At 50.6% G+C, this 18,009-nt stretch overlaps 1 protein-coding gene across 1 annotated transcript in view; it reads right to left on the bottom strand.

Moving 5' to 3' along the window:
* LOC115644461 overlaps positions 1–15,579 on the bottom strand; it is a 63,415-nt gene extending 47,836 nt beyond the window's left edge. The window contains exons 1-2 of the mRNA XM_030548828.1: positions 15,569–15,579; positions 11,401–11,537 (exon numbers count right to left, since the gene is read on the bottom strand). Coding sequence (XP_030404688.1) covers positions 11,401–11,537; positions 15,569–15,579 — 148 coding nt within the window. The remainder of the gene's footprint in view (positions 1–11,400; positions 11,538–15,568) is intronic.
* Between the last annotated feature and the right edge of the window lie 2,430 nt (positions 15,580–18,009).

An 18,009-nucleotide genomic window follows, 5' to 3' on the forward strand; every position in this document is an offset into this window, starting at 1 on the left:
AATTCCACAACCTCTCTTTGTAATCCATTCCAGCACTTCCTTATCCTTATTGCTGGAAAGCTTTTGTATTACTCACCCTCAACCTCCCTTGCAGCAGATGAAGCCAATTACTTCTCCTCCTACCTTCAGTGGACATGACGAACAATTAATCACCATCCTCTTATAACAACCCTTGACATATCTGAAGACTGTTCTCAGGTCCCCCCTCACTCTTTTCTCAAAACTAAACATGCCCAGTTCTTTCAACCTTCCCTCATAGGTCATGTTCGAGGACCAGGAGGTAGCTTTTTCCTTCAGAATGGAGATGTGCAAGGTGAGGTCAGAGAAAAGGATGTTGGAGTAACTGAGACAGGAGAGGATGACAAGAGCTGTAGCTGCATGGATGGATAGGAAAGGCCAGATGTTAGGGAAGTTACACAAAAAGAAAATGCCAGATGTAGGCACAGCCTGGATAGGAGGGCCCAGAGGCTCTGTGCAGGGCCATCCTTAGGCATAGGCAGAATAGGCAGCCGCATAGGGCCTCACTCTGCCTGGGGGCACCACTCTGCAGGCAGCCCAGACAGTGTAGAAGCAGGGCTGCTGGGTCCTACAGAGAGACGAATGCAGCACAGTCTGAGGAATGGGATTAGCTGCTGGGGTCTCTGGGAAGATGAGGGGGTAGGGGTTGGGGAAGGAGCTCACCTGTGAGTGTGACCCTTTCCCCCCGGCTGAGGTGAGGTGAGGCAGGCTCTGTGGCTCTGGAACCAGTATCCTTTGTTGTCCTCCATAACATCCATTCTTCTCCCCCCCACCCCATGGAGCACCCCCTCCTTTCTCCCTTCTCCCCAGGAGCACCCCTCTCTCCTCCCTCCCCTCCGTCAGGGCTGGGTTGGGTGAGGTGCTGGGGGATAGGTGGGGGGAGGGCTGGCTGGCTGCCTGCTGAGGAATGAAAGTGAAAGTAACTCACTTCCTCGGCAGGCAGCCAGGATTGCAATGTCACACAGGGCTTGGCTAGGGTTAGCCAAATGTGTGAAAAATCAGGATAGGGGATTGGGGTACAGTGATCAGATATCCCTATTTTATAGGGACAGTCCCAATTTTGGGGTCTTTTTCTTATATAGGCTCCTTTTACCCCCCCCCCATCCCTGTCCTGATTTTTCACACTTTCTGTCTGGTCACTCTAGGTGGGGGTAATTGATGCCTATATAAGACAAAGCCCCAAATATCGGGACTGGCCCTATAAAGTCAGGACATCTGGATCTGGCCACCCCAGCTGGGGAGCGCCTCTCCCCCGGGCTGGCAGCTGCCAGCGATCCATCTCATCTGGGGGGAGCTGCACAGGGCAGGATGAACTGCTGTGGCTCCATGGGTGCCCCGTCCCTGAGATCAGATGATGTGCTAACTTCACCATGGTCCGTAAGGCTGGTGGTGGTGCTCATTGGCGTGTGATTGGACCTGAGGGTTTGCTGCTGCTGTTGCCACTCTGCACCCCAAGAGGTGGATTTTGGGGTCCTGCAGTTTTCCACCTATCTCCTCTTCTACTGCAGCTGTTGGACCAGCAGGCTGGGGGGTGAGCCAAGCATGAAAGCAGTACTGTGTTGCCATTTAGATTGTCATTTAACAACTTTGTTTTCCAAAAATTCTTGCTAACAATCCTGAATCCAATTTCAATATCTTTTTTTTAATCAATATCTTAGCCAAAAACAGAAAATTAAGTTGTTGACAATTATTAGTGACAGGTTTGGTTTGAGGCAGGGAGTGGGCCAGTTTTCATCAGAGAAACAAAAAATGTTGACTGGCTTTCCTATAGCCTGTTACTCCTGATAAGAGCCCTCCAACAACTGTAATATGCTCATCTCCTTACTAGTGTATAAAGAAGGGGTCGGCAACCTACGGCACACGTGTCAAAGGTGGCAGGTGAGCTGATTTTTGATGGTATGCAGCAGCAGGCTGAGCGGCTCAGCCCATCACTGCTCTGGGGTTCCGGCTGCTGCCCTATTGCCAGCTGGGATACCAGCCATCGGCCCCACTCAGCACCTGCTGCTGGCCTGGGGACCCCCAAGGAACTCCAGGCTGGCAGTGGGCTGAGCAGGCCAGCTGAACCACACAACCTGCTGTCAGCCTGGGGTTCCATTCACTCAGCCGGCAGCGGGCGGAGTGGGCTGGTGGTGGGCTGAGCAGGGCCGGTGGGGGGTTGAGTGGCTCAATCTGCTACCAGTCTGGGGTGCCAGCAGCACTCAGCCTACTGCTACTTCGGGGTTCCGGCTGTCGGCCCCTTGCCAGTCAAGAGCTCAGCTGCCAGCCCCACTCTGCCTCCTGCCAGCCTGGGTAAGCAGAATCCCAGGCTGGTAGTGGGCTGAGGGGGGGTTTGCGGCCGGGATCCTGGCTGGCAGGAGTTGGTGGTCAGAACCCCAGACCAGCAGCGGGCTGAGCAGGGCCTGGGATCCTTGTCTAGGGTTTCAGCCACCAGCCCGCTGCCGGTTTGGGGTTTCATTTACTCAGCTGGCAGTGGCCTGAGCAGGACCGGTGGCTGTCACGAAGTCACCGGGCGATGCTCTGGAACTGCTCCCCACCAAGCCAGTTAGGACTTTGGGGAGCCTCCTCTCCCTTGGAGCAGACTTGTTTAGGGCAAGAAGCTCACACGTTTTCGCCTCCTGGGTCTTTCCTTGGAGCATTCAGCATCCTCTGCTCCTCCGTGCGCTTCCCACAGCGAGCCTGCCCCAGCGGGGTCCTGGGGAAGCCACAGGGTCCTGCACCCTCACTTTGCAGTCGGACGTGATTCTTAGCCAGCCAGTAAAACAGAGGTTTATTCGATGACACGAACAGGGTCTAAAACAGAGCTTGTAGATACAGCGAACCGGACCCCTCGGCCGGGTCCATTCTGGGGGGCAGTAAGCCAGACCCCCTACATCTCCACTTCACTCCTTGTCCCCAGCCAGCTCCAGACTAACAACCCCTCCCAGCCCCTCCTCTCTGCTCAGCTCCTTTTCCGGGCCAGGAGGTCACCTGATCCCTTTGTCTCCAACACCTTCAGCTGGCACCTTTGCAGGGGAGGGGCCCAGGCCATCAGTTGCTAGGAGACAGAGTGCCAGGCATTTAGGTGCACTGGCCCTTGCTCTGCCAGATACTTATGAACTGCCTAGGGGACACTGAGGCACCAACACAGTATTCAGAGAAAACATTAAGAACATTCCCAGTTCGTCACATCTCTCCCCCCTTCGAGACCGAACTGAGCAAGGTCACTTCAGCCAGTGACCTGGGGAAGTTCGAACCCACCACTGTTCCGATGGATGCCCCAGCATCTCTCCCATTTCTTGGTGTGAGTTACACCAGGGCAGTACAGTTTCACACCCTCCCTTAGGTTGGGTGTGCTTGATGGCACTTGCAGACCGCATGTGGGAAGGTTTATGCAGCCCACACCCTTTGCCACCCCAGTACCCCTGGGGTTTAAGCTGGGATTGGGTCTTTTCCCAGCCCTTTGGTCTGTGATTCGGGCTTCCTTGGTTAAGAGCCCTCAGCTTGGCCTTGGCCAGCTTTGGGCTTGGGCAGCCGCTCCCCACCTTGTAGCCCAGATAAAACACCTCTGCCATCCTCACCTTACACTCTCCAGCTTTTACCATTAGTTCCACCTTTTTGAGGCAGCCCAGCACCCTCTTTATCTGGGACACCTGTTTTTTCCAGGCCTGGCTAAAGATCCACATGTTATCAGTGTCTGCCAGGGCCAAGTTTTTCATCGCCCTTTGCTTGTCTAGAATTTTCCCAGGCCTAGGCATGGGGTCGGTATGGGACACTGTGATGGCTTTAAGCTTCTGATAGCCCCCATAAAACTAGATCATCCTATCTCCCTTGGCGATCAGCCCCACGGGTGAGGCCCATGGGCTGTAAAACGGCTGGATCCCATTTAAAGCCAGCATGTTTTTGACCTCTTTTTTCAGGATTTAGGTTGCTTTTTTAGTGACTTTGAACGGGGAACACCTGATGGGGAGATTGTCTCCCACCTCAGGGAAGAGATTTCCCAGGGGGTCTTCCCCCTTCTCCATTCAATCCTCCCCCTTTAGGTTCAGGGGTTCCCTCACTCTCCTCCCATTTAGCAGCTTGAGAGGGAAGAACCCTGTGAATTTCTGGGGCACCACCAGCTGCCTCCAGATTCCCCCCAGTTTTACTTCCCCTTGGGGAGCCCCGGTACAGGGATCCCTTTTCCTGCAGGACTCTGTCCCTGCAGCCTTCCCCAAGGGTGTTTGCAGCGCTGTGGCCAGCAAGTTCCCTCAGCTTCTCCAAGGAGGGATCCCTCTGCAGCTCGGTCTGGGATTCAGCGGCTGGGGCAGAGAGTGGGACCTGCTCCCTCTCGCTGGCTGGGCCTGGGGTCACAGCCCCCCTGAGCCCTGTTCCTGGTAGCTCCCTCCCTGCTGTGTAATCACTTCCCAGCAGCACGTCTGGACCAGGCAAACCTGTTTGGCAGCTGACCTGCCCTGCCTGGGTGTCCCCCCACTCAGCTGAGGTCTCAGCTCCCCCCGTGCTCAGCGCTGCCCTTGCTGTCCCAGTGGGGGCAGGCAGCGAGCTCTCTGCTCTGGTCACAGCATCAAAGCCAGCGTGAGCCCCGTCTCCGGTGTGCAGGGGGGCGGGAAGCATCTCTTCCTCCCACTCAGCCCCAGGGGGCTGGTTACAGGCAGGCAAGTATCCTGAGCCCAGCAGCCCCTCCCCCCTGCCAGCCAGGTCATTTGCATTTTCACTGACCATTTCCATCCTAGGCAATTGGTTCCCTGGATTTGAATTCAAACCCTCGGTCGTTACAGGAGCGGGGCCTGGATCCTGTCCCATGGGGAGACAGTCACCCCCCAACAGGGCCTCCGAGCCGATATCCTGGAGAACCTCAACTACCAGCCAGCCTGACCCCTCCTGGGTCTGCACAGGGATCTGGGCCATAGGCAGGGCGAGAGGCTTCACCCCAGGGAACTTCACCCAGGTCCCACAGTTCCTCAGCATCTGGGGCTGCACCACCACAGTTCTCTTTGTCAAAGGGTCTTGCCCCCGCAGGCGTGTTTCCCCACTGACCCCTGGGCAGCCCCCTATGTCTCTCTGCTCCATCATCACCAGTCCACGCTGCTGCTGCTTCTTCTGCAGCTTTTCCTCGGGCTCTTGCTTTCTCTCACGGTCCTCTTGCTTTCTCGGGCTCTGCTCCCATCCCATCCGTCTCCAGTCTCCTGATGGGGAACCCAATTGTGAAGATCCTCGTCTGATTGGGGACCAGACTCCTGGAGATGCCTGGCTGCTGCTCCAGCTGCTCTTAGATCCTTTTGTAGCCCCATTTGGGCCAGGAATTTGCTCCTTAGAGCGGTCCTTCTCCTCCAACTGCACGATTAACTGTGCCTTGGTGAATTTCCCCATGCGTAACCCTCTCTTTGTGCACAGGATCACAATGTTCTTCTTAAGGAGATGGTGATAGGCCATTACTTCACCGTTTCCAAGTGGCTCTGCACTCACAGGCCTGTGTGCTCTTGGCTCCTCCATGGTTTCCAGGAAGAACCGAACCCCTGGTGTGCCAGCCCTTCTCTTTGCCAGGGTTGAGCTGCAGACTCCTCCGCCCCTGGGACTGCTCCTGCAATCCCCAGGGGGAACCCTGCTACTGCAAAAATCCTTCTCTCTCCCAGGGTCGAGCGGCAAGCTCCTCTGCCCCTGAGACTGCTCGCTGCAGTCCTCAGGGGGACCCCGTTACTCCAACAGTCCTCCTCGCTGGTCACACACTCCCAGAGGTTAACCGCCCCCTGAAACCGTCCCTCTCTGAGCCTTCAGCACACCTGGTCCTCATTATCCCTCCTTTGTTCTACTGCTCCCCAGTCACTTACTGCAAGCAGCGCCATTTACGGGGTGCAGTACGTCCCGCCGCTGCCACCAGTTGTTACGAAGTCACCGGGCGATGCTCTGGAACTGCTCCCCACCAAGCCAGTTAGGACTTTGGGGAGCCTCCTCTCCCTTGGAGCAGACTTGTTTAGGGCAAGAAGCTCACACGTTTTCACCTCCTGGGTCTTTCCTTGGAGCATTCAGCATCCTCTGCCCCTCCGTGCGCTTCCCAAAGCGAGCCTGCCCCAGCGGGGTCCTGGGGAAGCCACAGGGTCCTGCACCCTCACTTTGCAGTCAGACGTAACTCTTAGCCAGCCAATAAAACAAAGGTTTATTCAATAACAGGAACAGGGTCTAAAACAGAGCTTGTAGATACAGCAAACCGGACCCCTCGGCCGGGTCCATTCTGGGGGGCAGTAAGCCAAACCCCCTACGTCTCCACTTCACTCCTCGTCCCCAGCCAGCTCCAGACTAACAACCCCTCCCAGCCCCTCCTCTCTGCTCAGCTCCTTTTCCTGGCCAGGAGGTCACCTGATCCCTTTGTCTCCAACACCTTCAGCTGGCACCTTTGCAGGGAAGGGGCCCAGGCCATCAGTTGCTAGGAGACAGAGTGCCAGGCATTTAGGTGCACTGGCCCTTGCTCTGTCAAATACTTATAAACTGCCTAGGGAACACTAAGGCACCAACACAGTATTCAAAAAAAACATTTAAAACATTCCCAGTTTGTCACAGTGGCCAAGACCTCAGACAATAACAATAGTTTATTTATATAATATAGACATAGAGAGAAACCTTCAACAAACATTAAAATGTATTACTGGCACGAGGAACCTTAAATTACAGTGAACTTGGCACACCACTTCTGAAAGGTTGCCGATCCCTGGTATAGAGTGACTATATGTTGTACTAAGATTCTCCTGCTTTTTTTCTTTCCCTGTGAGTCAGTATAACTTTTGCCAGCCCAGAAGTTGGGCAGCCAATGTTTTACGTTTGCACAATGTTTTCTCCAACTTTCATAAAGTAAATACATAGTTAATATTCTTTGAGAAGAATCTGTACAGCAGATCATGCCCATAGACGATCCAGAAATGAAATCTGACGTTGAATTTTTTAATGTTGTGATGGATAAAGCACTATCTGCTGTTGATGAAAGGTTTAATACCTTGCAAGTACACCATGAACAGTTTGGATTTTTGTATGACATAACTAAATTCAACGAAATAGGAAAACAAGAGCAACTAATGACAAAGTGCAAGAACCTAGAGTGCCTCCTAAAGCACGGTGATAGTTTTGATTTAAATGGACTTGAACTGTACGAAGAATTGAGTACACTGTCATCAATGTTGCCACATGCAAAATCGGTGATGGACATTGTACAGTTTATTCATACCCGCAAACTTGTTGACATATATACTAATGTGTACATTGCCACTCGTATTCTACTGACAATTCCTGTAACAGTAGCATCAGGAGAAGGGAGTTTCTCAAAACTAAAGCTCATTAAAAACTATCTCCGCTCTACAATGAGTCAGGAAAGCTTAACTGGTCTTGCTATTCTTGCAATCGAACAAGACACGACTTTGTCTTTGTCATACAATGATATTATTACTGATTTTGCAGCCAAAAAAGCCAGAAAGATTGCTTTTAATTAAAAACAAATCTTTGTTTCAATACCTCTTCATATAAATTTCCAATAAAATTTTGATAAATTAAAAAATATATATTATTTGCATCATTCTGTCATATCAGAATTTTTTCTATAGTGCTGCTTCTTTAGTGCTAGTCCATCAGCCTTACAGTGTGCTTAATTAAGTTAAACTGGTTTTAATAATGTGAATGTGGCAAGTTTTCCAATACTGTAAGCTTATGTTTGTATTGCTAAGAGCAGATCAGGCACAGGGGCACCAGTTTAATAATCTCGCCTAGGGCACCATAAATCCTAAGGCCGGCCCTGGCTCTGTGACAAAGGTATTGCCCAGTTATGGGCCTGAATGACAGGCAGGACAATGGTGCTGTTTGCGGTGGTAGAGAAAGAAGGTGGGGGGAGGATTTGGGGGAAATATTAAGAGCTTTGCTTCAGCTGTTTATCTTTAACTGATGGCTGGACATCAGCGAGGAGATGAGAGAGAGTCTGAGATTTCAGTTGGGACAGAAGAAGACAGGTTCAGGAGCAGAGAGGTAGAACTGTGAGTTAGGAACACAGAAATGGTAGTTGAATGTGTGTGTGCGGATGAGATTACCCAGAAATAAGGTGCAGAGGAAGAAAAGATGGGGAACAAGGACAGAGTTCCGTGGATCCCAAACAGAAGGCTGGAACGGGGGTGAGCTGGATCATTCTCAGGACACTCTAATGCAGTGATTAGAGAAGGAGGAGGATGTGACTCATCATAGACCTCTTGATACCACCTGGCAGAGGGCACAGGTTGCCTAATGTTTTACTGGGATCCCACAGGCCAGGTATAAGCATATTAGTTCACCTAAAGGTGGCATGTCAGGTATCTGTCTAGGAACTAGTTAGGTAGGTCTTAGGTAGCTCTTGAAAGCTTTGCCAGTCCAGCACTGTTATTTAAGGCTTTGAAAAAGTGCACACACGCATGCACACACAGGCACACCATCCAACATAGTTCTGCTGGCAAAAGCTCAATTACGGACATAGCAAAAAACTCCATTTTGTAAAACAGGAAACTAAATGCTCATAAGCTATATTAATGCAGAGTTATGGTTGTCCAGTGCTGTCTCCTCTTTGCACCGTATAGATCGGGGCGGGCAAACTTTCTGGCCTGAGGGCCACATCGGGTTTTGGAAATTGTATGGAGGGCCGGTTAGGGAGACTGTGCCTCCTCAAACAGCCAGCCATGGCCTGGCCCCTGACCCCTGCTTCTTGCCCCCTGACAGCGCCCCCAGGACTCCTGCCCCATCCAACCTCCCCTGTTCCCTGATGGCCCCACATGACCCCTGCCCCATGCACCCCCCCTCTCCTTGTCCCCTGAATGCCCCTGGAACACCCACCCCTGACTGTCCCCCACCACTCCATCCAACCCTTCCTCTCATTCCTGAATGCCCACCCCCGGGACCCCTGCCCCATCCAACCACACCTTCTCTGACTGCTCCCAGAACCCCTGCCCCGACTGCCTCCCACTGACCTATGCAACCCCCACTCCTTCCTGACTGCCTCCCGAGACCCCTGCCCCATCCAACCACCCCTTCTCCTTGACCGCCCCCAGAATCCCTGCCCCTGACTGTCCCCCACTGACTCATCCAACCCCCCCATCCTTCCTGACTGCACTCCAGGACCCCTGCCCCATCCATCTACCCCTTCTCCCTGACTGCCCCGCACTGACCCATCCAACCCCCCCTCCTTCCTGACTGCCCCCCGGAACCCCTGCACAAATTCAACCCCCCATTCCCTGCCCTCTGACTGCTCTGACCCCTATTCACCCCCTACCCTCTGACCACCACCCTGAAATCCCCTGCCCTCTATCCAACCCGTCCTGCCCACTTACCGTGCTGCCTGGAACACCGGTAGCTGGTGGCACGGCTGTGGCTGGAGCCAGCCATGCCACTGCGCTGCCCAGAGCACTGGGTCAAGCCCCAGCTCTGTAGCTGCACTGCCTGGCCATCCAGAGCATTGCACCGCTGGTGCGGCACATTGAGGCTGCAGGGGAGGGGGAAAAGCGGAGACAGGGCCGGGGGCTAGCCTCCCAGGCCAGGAGCTCAGGGGCCAGGCAGGAGGGTCCTGCAGGCTGGATGTGGCCCACAAGCCGTAGTTTGTCCACCTCTGGTATAGATGGTGACTAAACTTAAACCTCTGCAAACCAGGAAATGAGAAGTTAATGTAAATGCCACCGGTCCAATACAACCTTAACTTTGTTCCTAACCCTTAACCCCGCAGCTGGCAAGAACCTCTGAGGATGGTTCTGTGTGGGCCATGCAAAGGTTAGACTGCCACAGGAACTCAGGTATTCAGCTCAATGCAGCAGTAATGGGATGAAATTCTGTGGTCTGTTGTATAAAGGACGTCAGAGTAGATGACCTAATAGTCACATCTAGCCTTCAAAGCTATGAACCTATAATCGACATGAGGAAAGACTAAGAGAACATCCCATTGTCTGTGTTGTGTTCACAGATGGGAATCCCAGCATCTATCCGCATGCCCTCCAGCTGTGTGCACTGGGTCAGCTGTAGCTGTAACTGGGTGATGGAGGGATTGGTTGGAGCAGCTAGGCAGAGCTGTGCCTGTGCTATGCAGAGAGGTGCATGTGAAACTTGGGGGACCAATTCTGCCTCATTTCTGTGCTGAGTGTTGTAGGCTTAGTCAGCAAAGGTGCTCAAGGGTGTGCTCTTGCCATGGGGATTGTCAGCACCCTGGTGGTGTATGTTCGAGTGATCTATGGGGCTTAGTGAGGGGTAAGTGAAGGGAGTGACTCAAAAGGAAAACTCAGGTTGAGGGCAAAGGGGTGGTAACACTGTGCAAGTCTCAGATGGTCTGTGTGCAGGAGGTTCAGTACTGGAGAGCAGGCCAGGGGGAGGAAGCTTCTGTTTGCTATGACGGAGATGAACCCGAATATTATTTTAGCAAAGAGAAGTTGTGAGATTTTCTGCTGTACTGCTCTGTTTCCAGAGCGCTCTGTAACAGGGAAGGGGAGAGGGCTAGTGTGTGTGTCTCTGGCATATTGGGGTGATGATGAAACAGGGCAGAGCAGAGGTGACATTGTGGGGCTGGCATGAACCTTAACTCTGCAGTTCCCCTTCTAAAACCCAAGGGGACAGTAACCCTTACCCAGCAAGTCACATTCTCATAGTTCTCCTGCATTACGTCTCTGTAGAGGGCTCTCTGAGTGGGGTCCAGCACAGCCCCCTCTTCCCTGGTGAAATACATAGCCACCTCCTCAAAGGTCACCAGCCCCTGAAAGGGCAAGAGCCCAATACTCAGGACCAGCTGCCCCACTAGTCATGGGGGAAAGGAGCCAATCAAATGGAACATCTGAGAGCGAGACAGTCAGCAGAGTCCTATCTCCACACTGCTGAGAGCATCCAGGAGACATCTGGGTGAGGAGACAAAGTGAGAGCCCTTTATCTCTCCCAGCAGATCCACCACAGACCTACTAGCCAGAGGCTGATACAGGAGACAGAGCCCTCAGTAGAGTCCAGGAACAGCCCTATGATAAGAACCCTAACACCCTCCCCACTGCCAGCAGCTGGATGTGAGGGGCTGGGACATATTCCCTACACCTCCCTGGTGGGTGCCCCCTTTCCACGTCATATCAGCCTCTGGCTAGCAGGCTGAGGGTTCTACATTAAAAGTCTGGTCAGTTTTCCCAGCTCTGCCCAGGAGGTTACTCTGTCTGTTTCCTGTTTCACAAATTAGGGGCTTTCTCTCCCAACACCCAAGCGTTTGTTCTGAGGATCTAGGCCCACCTTAAACAAGTCCCAGCAGGTTTGTCACACTCTGTCCCCCTCTCCTCACCCAGGGTATTCCCTGCCCCCTCCAGACCTAACTCCTCAGAAGTTGCCACCTCTTCAGTATTTCATGCCCCTCCCCCTCCAGTAGGAACCCACCAGCAACCCCCCAATAACCCCTACCTGAGCTGGCTCCACTGCAGCCAGAGCAGACCCCCCAGGCCGGGCCTGGAGGAGTTAATGCCGGGCTCCCCCTCCCAAAGACCCCGCTGGGGAAGCAACAGCTGCTCAGCTCCCGTTCCCGATGAAGGCAGCAGCGTCTGGCCTCTCAGGAGCTGCCCGGGGCTGATGCTCCTGGTTCTTTGTTCTCCCGGCTCCTGCCTCCCCTCCCGCCCAGCTGCTCCAGCCCCTTCCTGTGCCCCGCAACGCCCCCGGGCTGCAGCGCTCGCCGGGGCTGGCTGCAGCGGCTGGGACAGCCAGGGACTCCTTAGTCTGATGATTCAGCAGAACCAGCCCCTGCCTCTGCTTTTCTCCTGGCGAGACCCAGCCCCTTTCCTGCCCCACTCCGGGCTGAGGCGGGTCCCCACTTCCCCGCGGGTCCCAACCCTCCTGCGAGGGGCCCCGGAAGCAGAACCAGGCCCAGAGAGGAGCCGCCGCTTCCTGCCCCCACGGCCCGGCCCCCGCCCGTGTGTGCAGCAGCGGGGCCATGACCGGGGCCGGGAGCGCAGCGCGGAGGCTCCTCCAGCCCTGCAGCCCGCGGGGCAGCGCGGGGCCCGGGAGGGGGGAGGCGAGGATACGCGTGGGGCGGACACGCTCCTGCCGGGAGGAGCCGGGCCCGGCTTCCTGGTTCGTCCCAGAGCTCCCCGCGGCTGGAGCGGGGCTGCGGGGGGCGAGTGTCCGGGGCGGGGCAGGCCCTGCTGCGGGGCCGGAGCAAGGGAGCCCGGGAGCGGCTGGGCCGCGAGCTGCAGGAAGGGCCCGGAGCGCGGGAGGGATCTAGGGTGTCAGAGGAGCTGGGGGGATGGGGACTGTGGGGCTGCTGGGACTGGGAGTTTGGAGTGTGCTGGGGAATCAGGGCTGGGGATTGGGGATGTTTGCTGGGCTCCATGTTCAGATCTGGCCCTGTGGGAACTTTGGGGGCTGGAGCTGGGGAAAGTGGGGGACAGTCTGAAGTTGGCTGCTTGGGATGTCGGTGAGGCCCCCGTGGAGCTGGGGGTTGGGCTGTACCCCTGTCACTGCAGCATGGGGCCCTGCATTTTCTCCTGAAAAAGCTGCTCCCTGTTTCACCATCTCCTCTTAGTGGCGTGGATTTTTCATACCCCTGAGAGATGTGGCTATGTCACCACAGCTTTTCACTGTAGACCAGCTTCTAGGTGGCTTTTTGACATGAAAGGAAATGGAGTACTCAGCTTTTTCCTTTATATTGATGGTTGACAATTGCAACTTTCTTACCTGCTGGACACATCCTATGACAGATCTCATGCCTTTCCTTTGCAAATTAGAGAAGTGGGGAAAGTCAGTGACACTCACAGGCTAAATGGGTAAAAAGTAATAAAACTTGTCTCCTTGAGTAGTTTTCCTTTTAGTAGGAATTGACTTTAAAGCTAAGCAAAATAAGTTTTATTTGAAATACAACACAACTAAAGTCAATACTGGGCCAATAGTCTCTTATACACTCATTCTGACACACATTCTACCACCCCAATCTTTGAAGGGAGGTTTTCTATCAGAATGCCTTACACTACAGGGAATAGATTAAATCAAAATTAACTTTTCAAGATTAGTCATCATTTCCTGAATTATTTCCAAAGTAATTCAGATCATCCCTCAAGTAGTCTCTTGCTCTAAACCAAGAACTTCACCTATAATTTCATTTTAACCGGTAACAGCAAGGAGTCAAAGAAAAAATTTGTGTCATATATGTTGGTTTTCTTCTAATCCCCATTGCCAACAACTGAACCTTGGCTCAATTTCTGCGCATTTTCTAGTCCTTTTTTTTATAGCGCTCTTGAAACATAAACTACTTCACCGGAGCTTTTCAAAAGCCTCAATGAAAGAGCTTTGAGAAGGCAACCGCACCCTTTGCTGGTTCCGAGGCAAAACTCTATCTCTGTCTGTCATACAATAAAACTATCTAGAGGACAATGGACTCTAATTGTACCTCATACAGTCCGAAGTGCCCAGTTTGCTAGGTTTACATTCGGGCTTTCACTTAGGCACCAAGGTAGTGAACTTTGAGTTTGATCTGTAACATCTATCCTATAATCACAGCAATAGAACAATTTTAATCAAGCTATGAAGAAGCTGCAGCTTGTAATATTAGCCTCTCTATCCAGGCTACTGAAATTATTTCTCTCTGGAACAAAGTTTCCTAGGCTCATTCTCGTTCCTGACTTTAATTCATTGATGGAAAATGTGTCTGCCTTTTTGAGTCCCCCCTTCCTAGTGCAAAAACTATGGCTTCCTACATTCTTTCAGGTACTTTCTGTAGTTGACTTCTCTAACAACAGCCTAGTCTGCTATTGTAAGCTCTTGAGGGACGTAGTCTCGGTCAGGACAGGAGTCTTTGAAACAGCTGAGCAAATTTGCTGTAGAAATAACTTGCTAGTCGGCCACTGATTTTAAAGACACCCACGCTCGTATCATGTCTAGCTACAAGGGGACACGCTCCCTTTGAAATGTACGCTCTTTCAGAAAAGGAACTCGAAATGGTTTCAAAGCCTACAGATGCCCACAGCTCACAGGTATTGGGCTCAGGGGGTTGGTTTTGTGCCGCTCTAGAGATAGAGATCAACTGCAAATGGCACCTCCAGCTACGGCGTCAATTAGTCACCTACCTGAAGTTAAGGGTATACATATGCAGAGTGCTAGAGATCTATCGAACGATCGCTCGAGCGATCGAGCTAACTAATCACGGACACTAATAAGAAGCTTTAATTTTTCTTGTTTAAGCAGCTCCATTGTAACTGCCCCTGTTTTCCTGATAGCATTACTCAAGATCTATACAGTTACTCTAGCAAGCAAGCAAGCTAGCTAGCTATCGGAGCCAACAGGCACCTGCCTACATAAGCCATCATTAAATATCAAGAAAAATACTCGTTAACCTACACTAGAAAAAGAGAAATGAACACATAAAGGATGCAAACAGTTTCCCCCTATCATGCACTGCCTCATCATTAACTTCAATTTATGTGATTGACAAAACCTTACCTTTGCAACGGCCTCTTCTCCAAGTGAGCTACACTATGGGATCTTTAGAGATTATAGTTTTCTACACAGATGATAAAGATTTCAACCACACATGTAGTTCTACACGCAATGAAAGTATGTATATACCGATAGGTTCCAAAGTTTAGCCGCCTCTCTTGAAAGACATACAGAAAATCTTTTAATGTTCTTCTCCCCTTTCTCTCCAGGAGCACTCTGCTTCCACTTGCACCTCCAGGATGCAGGCAGAAACTGTTGGGCAGAAGAGAAAAAGGAAGAAAATCTATTTATCTCTCTGTGATGCAGTAGGGACTATGTGGGGGATGAGAGAGCCGGGGATGATATTAGGTGAAGGACAGGACCTGAGGCAGTCACCTGAGCCAGGCAGGGAGTAGGATGTCGACACCTTTGCCTGAGAAGCTGGACCCAAGAAGAGAGCCTGCTGGAGAGAGTTAGTTCCGTTTCGGTTTTGGGCTGGGCGGGAGGAATTTAGGGAATCCCTAGCTGGAAACTAAGCTTCCTGAAGCCCCAGAAGGACTTGATTGAGGGGTCCTGGTTGTGGCTACAGGCTCTGCTGTAGACTGCTTTCCTGTTGTGCAATAAGCTTGCTGTTTTACTGGCTGGCTGAGATTCACTGAGAGGCCCAGGAAGAGGGGTGCACGGCCTGACTCCCCTTAGTCTGTGACACTGTCATCTATCTATCTATCTATCTATCTATCTATCTATCTATCTATCTATCTATCTATCTACATAGCGAGCTATCTTTTCTCTTTTTTCTTTACTTACCTTTTCAGACATTCTTTAATAAACTTATCGAATATCTTCAGTTTGATTCAACTTATTTAGTGAAGAATAAATTCTAGTTTGAACACTGAGAGCTTTAATTAATATATTTTTAAGCATTTCCAATGTAAGTGCCCCTATTTTTCTGACCGCTTTACCAAACATTTCTACAGCTAGTCTAGCTAGCTAGCTATCGGATCAGACAAGCACCTGCATACAGAAAACATCATTAAATATCAGTAAAGTTGCTCGTTAACATAAAGTCCAAAAACGACAAAGGGGCACATAAAGGGGCCAAACAGATTCCCAGTCTCATGCATTGCTTCATCATTTACTGCAATTTAGGCGGCTGACACAAGCTTACCTTTGCAACATCCTTCTGTTCTCTATTTGAGATAAGCTATGGGATATATAGAGAGAAAGTATTGATTTTAAATAGTTTTCTACATAGGTGATAAAGATTTCAGGCAAACATGCAATTCAACCTGCAAGGTATACCCATAACGATAGGGTCCAAAGTTAAACCTCCCCTGCTGAAGGACCTACAGAAAAATCCTATAATGGTCTTCTGCCCTTTCCCTCCAGGAGCACTCTACTGCCCCTCGCACCTCCCGAGTACAGGTAGAAACATTAATTCTTATGGGATATTATAAAATCCGGCTCCTACAGAGCTCCCTTTTGACACAACTACGCAGGTCTCTCTAGAGGTAAACAATTACAGCAAGTGTTTATACCTTTTGTTACATACAATAATAAGCAACAGCTTCATTTTGTTTATACATAGTCCATCTTGATGTCTTATTTTTCTCACTTCTATTTAGACTGGAGTCTACATTCCATATCTAACACAAGGTTGCAACAACTTCACACAGTTCTTTCCCATTCGCCTCACACAATTTTCACTTCTACAAATCTTGTGTTATTAGGGTTAGAGCTAGCCTGACTCTTGCTCACCGACTGTCATGCATTGAAATCCCCTTCAAATCCTTGTCAGTTCTTGCTCTACTTCCACATCTCCCCCCTTTTGTACTTATAGTACAAAAAATATTCTCAAACCTCTATTTGCATTAAGCCATGGATTTCAGATTCTACATCAGATGTTTCAACCTTAGGGGTTTTAATTGGATGTAATGACAATGCCTGATTAGCCTAGACATGAAAGCTATTACTCTTATCACATCCTTTACAACAACATAATCCTAAACTAAATAACAACCGTACAAGCAGTAACAGTCTCAAAGTAATATGATGGAGTAGTTGCACAGTTTTAATCATAGAGCACAATACATGATACTTAATACATAAAGTAGACACTCTATAAGCTGTATGAAATGCATACTTTTCAACTTGATGTATACTTTGAAGCATATGAATTTGCCCTTGTACCTTAGAGATTCTTTGAACCCCTGGTAACAATTAAAGCAAATCTTGAAACCGATCAGGTAGTAAACTAGTCCTATTAAAGGCTATTTGGAACCTAAGGGCTACTTGTAAAATTCTATCTGCAGGCCAGTAAATAATATGATTGCCTGCAGCAGTAGTGAGATGAAAATATATATCTCACAACATGGTGGTTTTTAACATACACACAGCTTATCATTAGCTTGAAAAAGTAGGTATCCTGTGTGAAAGTAGAATGAATTATATAGTAAGAATAGAAAGGATTAAAGAAATGCTGTCTGTACCTTTAAGCAAAACTGTTGGAATGCTGCAATCCAGGTGTCAGGAATACAGACATTAACATAGAACAATTGCACCGTTTAAGGGCAATTGGTGAAGTATTAGCCTTAGATCGATAACAGTTAGTAAGGAAATAGAATATGCATGCTGTGCCCCAGGTGAATTTTCCTGTTTTGCTTTCTTTGTCCCTTTGTCTAATTCCCGCTTTTTTATCTGTATAAATAAGACTGTTTGGGCCTTGCATGGCCACTCACATATTCTGAATGTTATTGGCGGAGCACTGCGCTAATAAACAGAGTGGTCTGACAAATTGTGAGTTCTGATTCTAACTCTGACAATTTGGAGGTTCCACTGAGATGGCAACCGTCTTCACTGGGGCTGTGTGATTCCTGACTGTTTTTGTAGGATGACCGTGGCAGCCGGCACCTGGGCATTTGGCCCAAGCGGTCCTCCACTAGAGCGGAAAGGCGCACAGCCACAGTGAGGTCTATGCCATCGAACCTGTTGGTTCCCACTCTGTTCTGGTTGGGGTCCCGGGATCTGACATCAGGAATCTGGTCAGGTAATTATTTCTGTGTTTTGTCCGGACTGAGGACTGTCCTGTCTCTGTGTCTATCTGTCCTCTTGTGGAGTGTTTGAGTCTGGGTGCCATCTCTGTCTGGGGATCGGCCGACCAAGGGGTTCCTGTCCCCGCGGTCTGAGGGAGTGGAATCTGCACAATCGCAGCCGCACCGCACTTTGGGTAAAACCCCTGGTGTGAAAGCAAGGGCGATTGAGGCAGTAGTCTGTGGGCTCCTTTTGTGTGTTGCAGCGGGCATCGCTCTGATAAACCCGAATTTCCTTCCTGTGTGATTGGTGTGTGAAAGTCCTCCTGTACTGGTAACCAGACGTCTAAGTCGGGACAGTTCTCTAAATGAACGCCGGCTCATTTTATGTATTTAGGATGGGTCCAGACTCCTGTAAAAAGGGTCCAGACTCCTGTAAATTTCTGGGGAAATGGTCTAGGCTAACTCAGGGGGATCCCAAAACTCAGTGGCCACTGTTAAAATCTTGGAACAAAGACTGAGTGGACGTCTTCAAGGACAAACTCGGCCAACCTAAAACTAAATTGGCTAAAGGAGAGGT

Source organism: Gopherus evgoodei, chromosome 1 (genome assembly GCF_007399415.2).
Source record: "Gopherus evgoodei ecotype Sinaloan lineage chromosome 1, rGopEvg1_v1.p, whole genome shotgun sequence".
Classification (NCBI taxonomy): domain Eukaryota; kingdom Metazoa; phylum Chordata; order Testudines; family Testudinidae; genus Gopherus; species Gopherus evgoodei.